Below are 12,131 nucleotides of genomic sequence, written 5' to 3'. Positions count from 1 at the left end.
AAGACTGGTGGAGGAGAACATGCCAAGATGCATGAAAACTGTTAAAACTTTATGAATATAAACTTATTTTCTTTGCATTATTTAAGGTCTGAAAGCTCTGCATCTTTTTGTTATTTCAGCCATTTCTCATTTTCTGCAAATAAAAGCTCTAAATTACAATATTTTAATTTGGAATTTGGGAGAAATGTTGACTGTAGTTTATAGAATAAACCTATAAATAGCAAAATCAGAGAAACTGATTCAGAAACTGGAGTGGTCTCTTAATATTTCCAGAGCTGTATACTATTTAAACACAAATAATTTCACTTCTTTTATTAGTTATCACACTCACTGCTTCAGTGGCTATCCATCTCCTCCAGTAGTATGAAAGCAAACAGAGAAATGAAGCAAAAGACAGATTACCTGCATATGTGTACAAAGTACCTGTAATATTTCATATTCATTTCTGAATAAAAACAAACATTCAGTCAAAACTCTCTCAGTTTAAGGAAGAAGTGAATTAAATGCACACATAATCTGATCACACAGAGTTTTACCTAAACACAAATAAGCAAAATACCATGGAAAAAAACAGAAATGAAAGCAGACAGAGAGACATCTCTCATCATGCAGACAGAGTTCAAACAAACAGTCCATGTGGGATCAAATTCATCACAGTAAATATCACATGCAGTAACTTACCACCAGAGGGAGCTGCCTCCTCTTTCTTTGGCTCTGCAAAAAGATGAACAGATGTAGTATCAGACTTGGTACAGTTAAAGAGCCACTAAACCCTAAACCCTAAACCCCAAAACACTATAATTTTTATTTAAAGCAGAAATGTGTTCCTATGACATAATAAAACACACCAGTCCTGCTTAAAATGTTTATTAACATTTCCTAACATTTAAAAATTGATGTATCCGTGTACTTTGGTACGCAGACACATCACAATATGCAGGTCTGCTGCAGCTCAGCCAATCAGCTCTCCCTCCTGCCCTGCCTCTAAACCCATACATCACCCAGTGCCCCGCCCAAACTAGACCCTCGAATTTTTAGACTTTCTAGTCAGCAAAATTTAAGGGGTTTAGTGGTCTTCAAATCTGGACCTTTAATCGCTTCTGTTAAAAAGTTTCAGTCAATTACATGAACTGTGACATAAAATTTCAAGTGATTACAAAATCCAGGACAGGAAACTGGATCTGAGGTCCATATCTGATGACCTAGGGTTTAAATGTTTTCTTTCTCTCTATGTTATAATGCAGGACAACATTATAAACATACTGTAGATTCAATAAATTAGAAGACTAATTAAATAAGTAAGAAGTGAGTACATTTAAAAATGAAAAATACACATATTATGTGCACTGTTCAATTAGGAGGGCACAAAAAATTCACCTTGCACAGCTCAAAACGTGCAAAAGGCATGTAATAATTCACTTAATTAATCATGGATGTTGTCACGCCTGGCGCTAAAAGCGCATCTGTCTCCCTTGCACTCAGATCTACCTGCGATCTTCAGTTACGGACTACAAAACCCAGAACGCACCACACATAAACTACACTTGCTCACATAATCACATGACTCACATGATCACACGGTACTTTCAGGAAGTAATCTGTGAAATTAGCCTCACCTGTTTTCCCCTGTATATATACCCATTTTGCCCTCTCTCTCAATGCTGAGTATTGTTTTGGTTCGTCCTGCTTTACAATGTGTTTCCCATAGCACTTTTTTTTTCTTGTTTACGACCCATTTTCTGTGTACCTCGATTCTGACTTTTTGCCGACTCTTTCCTGTTCACCAGTGTTGACCCTGCTTGCCTTGCCCACCCTTTGTATCGCCCCTTTTGGCAGTAATGCTTATTTTATGCATCCGCATTTGACTGAGTCCAGCCTGTTGCTATAGCTATTGGCTTATATCTCTATGTTTTGTGACTGACCGCCTACTACGAACAGCCTGCTTCAGAAAGCAAAGATGGAGCAGGGCGAGGAAGAAGAACAGTAGGAGAGTTAGCTAGCTATGCTTAAATCCAAACTTTGTGTTTAAATCATGCTGCATATTTCTGTTGACCACTTTCTGTTGTTAAAACTTGCAAGTATATTTTTTTTCACCTGGTGTTTTTGCGCCCCCAACTTTTGACATTTATGTGACGCCATACTAAATAAAATAACATTGCTGTTCCCATAAATGACCTGCTTGCTGTCAGTTTACGCTGATGAGTGCAGAAGCGCTGCACCATTAAAATAGCAATCTGCCAAAGTCAGAACAAACCTGGCTCTTCAAGGGAATGTGAGGTAAGTGACACTCCAATTGGTTTATTTCAGTTTATGTCCAAAACACACACATGAATAATTAAGATAATTAGTAAATGCATTTTGTTTGTTTCAAGCTACGCGATACATATTTCCAGTTTGAAGAAAGTTTGCTTGACAGGGATTGAGCCTAGTTGTAGATTAAATTATCCTTTCAATGAAAAATCTCCATTCACAATGCTGTGTAGCCAATACTAGCCTTAATCCCTTCCCAGTTAACTGTCCATATATATTAGCTTCCAAAGAAAGCCAAAGAAATTACACAATATGACAAAAGTAAATATAATTCCTAATTATCATGAAAAACCTCTTAAGAACCATAAGAAACATGCATATTAGGATTTAGAATGTATGAGGCTGTAGACTGAAAAACTGGTCCGTCTTACACTGAAAAAAAAAATCTGTTGGATTTACATAAAAAAGTATGTAAATCAGTTACACATAATAAAGTTGTGTTTTAAAAAGAATTATATACTCATCCTGAACATCTGACTTTTTTATAGTATTTTAAAACTATTCTTTCATGAAAAAAAATTGTCAAATGCAATTGGTTAACCCAACATGACTCATTATCTTAAAGCTATTTTGACCTAACCTCCATAAATGATTTCTCTGATTGATCTATTATTTAAGTAAGACATATTTTGTATATTCCCAAAACTTTATCTAACCTAGTACTTTACATTAACATGTACAGAAAGTTTTAGAAAGATTTTTCAGACAGTACAGAATTGGTATTTGGCAACAATATTGTAATCATTTGGTCATAGTACCTTTAATCATGTTATAGTTTACTAAACACAGATTTCCACAAGATATGTTTTTATCTCCTGCGAATAAAACTTTTTCTAGAAAAAAAAGATTGTTTTTATTTGAAAAGCACATTGTGTGAACACTTTATAAGAAACACTTTATTTAAAGAAAAATGCAGAGAACACAAAAGCAACAGTAAAAAAGCTGCCCTGTTTTCAATAGAGTGCAATACACAATCAGCTACACAAATTAATATTTTAAAGTTCAACAACCCTCCATTTTCCTTTTTTTCAATGTAACGTGTTCCCAGTCAGGCCACATAAACCCTCGATTTAAACATGATTTAAAGTTCATTTATTCATTTATTAGTTTAGATGGCTGTTTACCAGTACAGTAAAGACACAGATGATCCATCCTCAGAGTATCATTAAGACAGTCCAACTCAAGGCACACTCAAGGTGTGAACAGCCCTCCCTTAGATTAGGCCTTGTCCCAAATCCTGCATCTCTCTCCGGACCTCCCCTCCAGGGATATGAGACGCTGCACTTGGCCTTGGCCTCTAGGGTCAGGTTGCGCGACCCTGAAGGGTGTAGCCAGTGGTGACATACTGAAGGGCCGACACCTCTATTTCGGACAAGGTTTGCCTTTCAGGGTGAATTCTGCTAACGGGATCTTAAGCAGGGCTGCGCTTGCTTCTCCGCGACTCAGTGTCCCGAGGGAGGACGGCGAGTTACAGTCCCAGCGAGGCGTGAATACTTCCCCTCCTCCAGGCTTACAGGACACTGGCACTGTTCCCCCACCCGTAAAAGGAGTTCAAACTGGGTCACTGGACTACACACACTCACATATACACTGACTGCCCACTTTATTACACACACTTATCTTCCAAAGGTCAATTTATCATACACACATTCACTTTACAGGTTCACTCTATAGGTGTATAACATCATACTGAAGTCTGCTGATCACTTGCTGAACAATTCATCATCATACCCCTTTTACTCTGTTCATCACTGGTCATTTTATGACCACAGAAAAGCTGTTAAAAGAAAATTTACAGCAGGGCAGTGACACAAAAATGATTAGAAATTCTTTGCTAAAAATGCAAAGCTGGCAAAAGAATAAATACTATAGTTACCTTTAATAAATGTACCAAAATTAGTTATAGGCTACAAACTGTGTGTAATTGTGTAATTCAAGTCAATGCAATGCTTTGTATGTTGGCATGTTTGTGTTTTTAGCCATTTTTGTTTTTTTTTTCTGTGATTTTTAGCATAAAATAAACACAAACTGAACAGCCATATAAATGATTTCCATTAATACATGCATCTTTTCTTAAACACATGAACTAAAAAATGTCACACAACAACAATTGTGTTGTTTATTAAATGCTGATAGTTTTTTTTTTATTTTGGAAGGGAGACAGCAATAATGGTATAGTGTGGTTTATACCTGGCAGTCTAGATTTAGACTAGACCTTTTTACTGTATTATAATATCTATATTATAATATAGTGAAGTTTTGATGCTTTTTAAATTAGAATATTGTAATGTGTAGAGTTTTTGGAAAGGGAAATGCTGTGTGTGTGTGTGAGAGAGAGAGGAAGAGAGAGAGAAAGAGAGAGAGAGGAAGTAGTGACACATGTGTCAACGGTTTGGAAGAAAATGAAGTGTGGATGAAAGTAGTGCATGGTTCAGTAGGTAGCTTGCTGGATTAGCCTTTGTGCTAATCGGCCTAAACCAGTATTGATAAACAGCACAAGCTGCCAAGAACACACTCGTGACCCTTATGATATGCGTGCCTTGTCGCTGCCAGTGTGAACGCAGCATGAGCATCAATGCAGCAAAGTCTTTAGTGAACAATGTAATTTTGATAAATCAGTGATCAAGGGGGGACCTTATCTGTAAACAGATGCCATGTTGAGCATCACAAATACTCCCATTCATATTTTAATCAGTGACTAGACTTCTTATTTATACTGTCTCTACAAAGGTGACAAGCTTGAATGTATCAATATGCTATGTGTGCTGTTTCAGAAACAGATTTATTTACATTACACGCAGAAATCCGTCCTGCGCCAAAATTGGAATTGATTAATGATAACTGATGAATGCAGCCCAAGTGTAACTGTCATGACTGGGGTAGGAATTTATCACTGTTGTTTTAACTGACATTTAAATACAATTAAAGCAGGACAGGATAAGTTTCTCAAGGGGACGTCTGTGAAAAATATTTCACACTTCTACTCAGTGATAAAACTTTTGCATCCGGACTGCAACAGAAAGAAATAGAGGAGCAGTGAGTTTTTTTTTTTGCTTTCTCGGTCACATGACATAGTGTTCAGTAACTCCTCCATTTCCACTTTCTGTTGTGTTTACGTGTATGTTCTCAGAGAACATCTGAGAAAAACACATACATAGTCATTCTGAATGAAAATAAAATCACAGAGGACCCCCACATAAAAAATAAAAATACCTCAGGGCCCCCTGAGACACTAATCACAATTGGATAGAGCTTATTTTAAAACTTTTTAAACTAAAGGATTCAGTGTACAAAAAGTCTGTGCATCCTGGATAATGATAGTTTCATGAATTGATTAAGCTGTGGCATTTCACATGTAAGTATCCCTGCTAAGTTGAGAGTGGCACAAAACAAACGTCTAGTCAAGCTTTTAATGACAAGCTTAAGGATGGCAAGAACAAACTGTGCCTTTTCTAACTGTGACAAAAAAGGAAAGTTTTGTAACAAAGTGATGAAACAAGTGAAACAACTGTCTTGAGACTTGACAACAGATCCCAAATTGAATTTAATTAATAAAACTAAATAGTTTATAAGATACTTCAATATAGTTCACTTTAGGCATCTAGACTTCCAACATCATCATCAGTTTTCAGCCTGTTCTTCTCTCTTGGGTCAGTAAAGCACAGATCAGCACCAGGACAGCAGATCTCTCCAGCACATCCACACTCTCACACACACACACACACACACACCAGCACACATAAACACGAAGGAGAGCATTAATCATCCAGATCCGTCTTCACTTCTTATGTGTACACAGATTCAGTTTCCCCAAAACAGCTCCACCTTCAGCACAATAAGAACCCCAGGAGACATGTGTCTAAATTGGACTGGCACTGTCGGCTGCAGACAATGTGACTGGACCATAAACTCCTCCTGCTAGTCTCCTGCTACCGGGCCTTCTCTGGTTGCGAAGTGTCAGCACCCTCATGATCAAGCAAGTCTTGGTCGGTCTTGTGCACTCCCTCCCTCCCTCCCTCCCTCTCTCTCTCTCTCTCTCCCAAGTGGTAACACACATACACACACACACACACATTCAAGAAAAGTCAAAGTCAGTCTCTGGATTCTGTGACCTCTAGCTGGCTGGAGTAATAACTGCCTTAAAAAAACAATACTGAAATGCTACATTTTCAATTTAAAGACTCTGGTGTAAAATGGACTTTTGGTTCCGTAAAACATGATAAAAAATACTTACCTTTGATGAATAGCACACCTCCGTTCTCCCACAGCGTTCTGAGATCCAGAAATTTTCATTTTAACTTCAGACTGGGTGACACAGGGCATAATTTGCCCCGATAAATCGTGTTTCCCACCGTTATCCAGCTCAAAGTCGCTCCACAGCTTCTTGCTAGAATCTCGAGAGTGCTGACATTTAAAACGAGGCATTTATAACTTAAAAAGTGCACAAGAAGCTTATTAAAAACAACTATTTATATCCTATAACGCTAGCTTCAGCTCCGAGCGCCGCCATCATTGTACTGATACTAACATAGACATATATATATACATAGACTCCGCATAGCGTAGCAGCCGGCGCCAGGAGTAATTGCGATGCTCGGAGCTAAAGTTCGCGTTAGCCATTTATTGAGGCAAATTATGCCACATGTCACATAGTCTGAAGGGTGTTTGGACAAACTCTTAAAATGTCTGGATCTTGGAACACTGTGGGAGAACGGAGGTGTGCTATTCATCATAGGTTAGTACTTTTTATCATGTTTTACTACAGCAAAAGTCCATTTTACACCGGAGTTCTCCTTTAAAGGCTAAGCATCAGCTGATAGGGGTGGGAATCGATTACTATCTCACGATTCGATTCGATTCCGATTTTGGGGGCCACGATTCGATTCAAAATCGATTTTTGATTCAAAACGATTTGAATTATAAATATTTCTGCTTCTGGCTTATGAATCGTATTGAAAAAAAACCCTCCATAATATACACTGGTCCTGGAGCAAGTAATGTGTTACAAAAACAATAAAATGTGCAGGAATGTGGGTCCTCAGTGACAGAGGAATCACTGGGATATCACAATGACGTTAATGAACAATAAATACATAAATAAATAACACTGCTTTATTACCAGGCTACTAGCGGTGGTGTGTAGGTGACGCTGCTGGGCTGATGTGATGATAGCAGTGGAGCGCTAAAGTTCAGGAGCAGCTGCTGATTAACTAGTTAATTTAAGGTGGTTGTATTTCTTCAGAAAGGGGGCAGGAGGTGGAGAAATTAATTCATATTGTCCATTCCTTAATTCCTCTGTGATGAGGAGCTGAAATTAGCTCTGATTAGCTTATTGTTATTTTTCCGTTCCGCCTTAAATGCTGCAGCCCGCTGCCACCTGTAGCGTTATTTAAGGTGGAACTGGAAAGTTAGCTAGTTAGCTAGCTAACAGTTACTGAAACTAACTACTAGCGATCTTTTTTATGCTTGTTATGAAGCATTCTGCCATAAAACATTGAAACTACACGTTAATCTAAGGTAATATAGTGCTTGTTCTGCCATCTTACCGGTGATTCTCAAACACCTACGCTCTGTGTGTGTCTGGAAGATCTCCAAAGGGACAAGCGCTATCCCCAGGGTTGCCAGGTCCAACAAAAATACCCAGCCCAAAATCAGTCTAAAACCCGCCCCTCAGAATCGATTTTGGGACATTTTAAATCGATTCTGAATCGTAGTAAATGAGAATCAAGATTCTTATGTGAATCGATTTTTTGGCACACCTCTATCAGCTGATATTTAAAATTGTCATACACATAAATACAGCCTAATAAGTTTCCAAACTTGTGTTCCTGAATTATCGGTGGCTACAAGGTATTTTTTCCCACAAATCCAAGAAAGTCTTTGGAGTCTGTCACACACGTCACACATATGTGATGTACGTGGAAGTGGAATGTAAGTGGAGTGGAATGTAAGTGGAAAACCACCCAAGAAGATGAACTGAAGATGATGCAAAATGACAAAAAGGTGGGACAGTCGGCACAAATGGCCCAAAGATAAAAAAAATCCAAAAAGTGGACAAAATGTATAAACTTTAAAAGGGCAGACTGAAAATAATGATGACAGAACTTACTGACATTTTCATCAACTAATACATACGAGACGAAAATGTTTGGCAGGGACGATATCCAATCAGAACTGATTTAGTTTTGTGAAAGGTAGGGACCAGTTAGGAAGAGATCCAACTTTAGCATAGGTGGAGAGGCGGGACAAGCGGGGCAGTCATCCAATCAGTAGCTGTCTCTTTTGCTGTAGCGCGGTCAGATACAAAACCCGGGAAGACAGGGTCCAATTATTATCTAATTATGACCTGATTTCTAGAATTTACAGTCACAAATAAGTTAAGATAAGAAAAGTTAAAAAATATATAAACATAAATATATTTCACATTGAAACATTAATAATATTACATAACTTGTTAATAAATGGTTAATTTCATATAAATTGTATATATTTAATAATTAAAAACTTTTAGTCGACTAAATTGACTGTACTATATTCTTATGATAATTTGTTGACTAAAACTAGACTAAAATTGAAAACATTTCAGATGACTAAATTATGACTAAAACTAAATGCCATTTTCGTCACAAGATTATGACTAGAACTAAATAAAAATTAACACTGTACATGATTGTCATTTTTAACTCATGTTTACATTTTTAGAAGCTAAAATAATGTGAAATCTACAGGGAGGTCCTTTAAAGCCTTTAAAGTACTTGAAAGAACAGATGATATGAATATATGTCACCCCACACTTATAGACGGAGAGTCAGCAATAAGGAGAGATCAGGGCTATGTTCATTTTTAGCTCAGTCACTTGGAATCATGAGGTGAAAAGGGTCAAATATCAGGGGTTTATTTTATCAATATCACTTGAGAAAAGTGCAAACGAGCGCTCAGGCTCAGCGTCCGTCTGCTCCTGAAACAGTGCTCCCGTCTCTCTAAAAATATCCCTGCATGTGGGCGCAGTTTACGCTGGGGACAGGGGGACATGTACCACCGCTTTTCCCAGTTCCGCTGTTGTGCACCTATTTCCAAAGTTAGCCAGAATAGAGGAAGTAGTGCAGGTCTGCACTATTATTATAAAATAAAAACATAACTTTGGCTGACTGATGTAATAAAAGTTCATATAAAGCAATGGGTTACACAACATTAATTAAACTTTAATAGTAAGAGTACTCACACAGACTGAAGTGACCCCCACATACACTCACATACTCACACACACTTTCACACTCGCATACACACACATATCTAAATTTGATGCAGCCTTATTTCACCCCAACTCAGTGTTTCTCAATCCTGGTCCTGGAGGAACCCAGGCCTGCATATTTTAGTGGTTTCCCTGCTGAAAGGAATCATTAATGAGCTGATTCGTTAAATTAAGTGTGTTGGGAGATGGGAATGTAATAAATGCGCAAGGCCGGGTGCCTCAAGGACCAGGATGGAAAAACTGGTGCCCTAACTCTTCTTTTTTACACACATTACCCGATAAAATTAAATGCTGAGCCACGTATTAACTGTACTGACTGTACTGTATTCTTCTACCTCAGTAACAGCTCAATCAATTTCATGCCAAGTTTTAAATAGTGTCTTAAATAGTGGTAAATAGTGGTAAAATGTCACCAAATAACTTCTTTAAAATGTGAGGTTCATTATTTAAGTTGAGAATTGACAGAAAAAAATAGTTTCATATCTGCTCTGTTTACTTATATTGGAATGAGTCGGGTTCAAAGTTATACCGCAGCCAGCCACCAGAGTGCTGATATTTTTTGCTTAAGGGATATTTTGGCCTTACTTTTCAACCACTGGCATCCAATCCACCTTTATACAGACTTCCCAAGTCTCCCAGATGTTGCGGGAGTCTACCGCATATCAAAATCTCCCAGAATCTAGAACAAGCCACAAAATCAAACCCCAATCGTCTGTGTGAAAGAGAAGGAGATGTAGAGAAAGGCGCTCCCCTCGTGTGCATATTAATGAATCGCATGCAAAAACAGAGAGAATCCAGGTCTGGGGGTACCTCCCTGAAATTAATTTTTGCAATTTGGGATGTCTGCTTATATACATTTAATAGCTACATTTCAGTGTGCAGGTTGTATTCTATATGGGCTGTAGCATTTCTTGGCGGCAACTGATGTATCCTTGGAATGTATTGATGTATTGGAATCGAGTCGCTGCGCTTTCCTCCGAGCACTCTGGCTACTTGGCAAAAAAAAGAGGCGTTGGCTGACTGCACATGTGACGAAAGAGGTAAGTGCTAGTCTTCAACCTCCTTGTGTTGTGGCATCACTAGTGATGCGGGATATACATCTGACTAGTAGTTGAATAGGTGGGACAGTTGGCGTAGCTAAATTGGTAAAATAATTTAAATAAATAAATAAGAAAAGAAGAAGTTCCCCGCTTTGGCACTGATAAATGCTCATCTTATATTATCCTGCCTTCGTATTAAGATCTCATTAGTCCATATAATAACTGTTAAAGATGAAAACTCTTTAAAAAATCAAGTGACCATTTCAGTTTCAAAATCAGTTTCTCTGCTTTTGCTATTTATAGATATATGTTTGAGTAAAATAAACATCGTTGCTTTATTCTATAAACTACGGACATTTCTCCCAAACTCCAAATGAAAATATTGTCATTTAAAGCATTTATTTGTAGACAACGAGAAATGTCTGAAATAACAAAAAATATGCAGAGCTTTCAGACCTTCAATAATGCAAAGAAAACAAGTTTATATGTATAAAGTTCAGAAATCAATATTTGGTGAAATTACGCTGGTTTTTAATCACCGTTTTCATGCATCTTGGCATGTTCTCCTCCACCAGTTTTACACACTGCTTTTGGACAGCTGTATGCCACTCCTGATGCAAAAATTCAAGCAGTTCAGCTTGGTTTGATGGCTCATCCATATTTCTTTTGATTATATTCCAGAGGTCACTCATCATTTTTAAGTGGTCCCTTTTTTTCCAGATCTGTAGCAAGCTGACATTTGCTAGCATTAACAGTAACATCAACTTGCCATACAGCAGCTTTATTCTGCCCCAACACTTCCGAAACCAAAACTACACCTTATTACTGTCCTTATCTGACACTCTATCTTTAGATCTCTGTATAGGGCAACAATTTGTCAGATTGTGTATCTGCTTTAGACACAAACTTGGAGGACAACTGCACCACTCGGTATAAATATATATATATATATATATATATATATATATATATATATATATATATATATATATATATATATATATATACATATATATCCAATACATTCAGTCTATATATAACTTATATTACTGTCCTGCATTGAAGATGCTACACATCCTGATCCTATTCCTAATGTTGCTATTTTAAAACAGGTAAAAATATGTATTTAAGAAATACAGATCTAAAACCATATAGATATAGAGAAGCAAATATAGTAAAACTGAGCCAAAATCATAGGAGCTCTTTAAAGCGTCGGGAGGCTCCACTCAACATTCGACAGTCGTTTTAGCCTGAGGCCTTCCTACAGTTTCTTCGGATTTGCTGACAAAGTTCTCTCTCTCTAACCTCTCAGGAATGTTCATCTCTTGTTAATCTCTTGTGACATTTATTCCTCTCCCTCCCCCAGTGCTCCCTGCTTAGAGTGTGCTAGCTTCACTCACTCAGACACTTCAAAGCCTTCCCCAGCCGTCTCCAACACCAGCTCTCCTTAAAACACATGAGCATTCATCTCTCGCCCTATTTAAAAGCTGAACTGCCACTGATTTGATCTGAACATCACTGTTTATTCA

At 37.7% G+C, this 12,131-nt stretch overlaps 1 protein-coding gene across 3 annotated transcripts in view; it reads right to left on the bottom strand.

The window, feature by feature from the left end:
• Positions 1-12,131, bottom strand: part of mybpc2a (myosin binding protein Ca) — a 103,776-nt gene that overhangs the window by 73,421 nt on the left and 18,224 nt on the right. For all 3 annotated transcript variants that reach the window (XM_022673944.2, XM_022673950.2, XM_022673957.2), the window contains exon 2: positions 682-714. In XM_022673944.2, the coding sequence (XP_022529665.1) occupies positions 682-714 (33 nt within the window). The remainder of the gene's footprint in view (positions 1-681; positions 715-12,131) is intronic.

This window comes from Astyanax mexicanus, chromosome 19, assembly GCF_023375975.1.
Source record: "Astyanax mexicanus isolate ESR-SI-001 chromosome 19, AstMex3_surface, whole genome shotgun sequence".
NCBI lineage: Eukaryota > Metazoa > Chordata > Actinopteri > Characiformes > Acestrorhamphidae > Astyanax > Astyanax mexicanus.
Note: the sequence above shows the minus strand (reverse complement) of the source record. Positions and strands in the feature narration are given on the sequence as shown.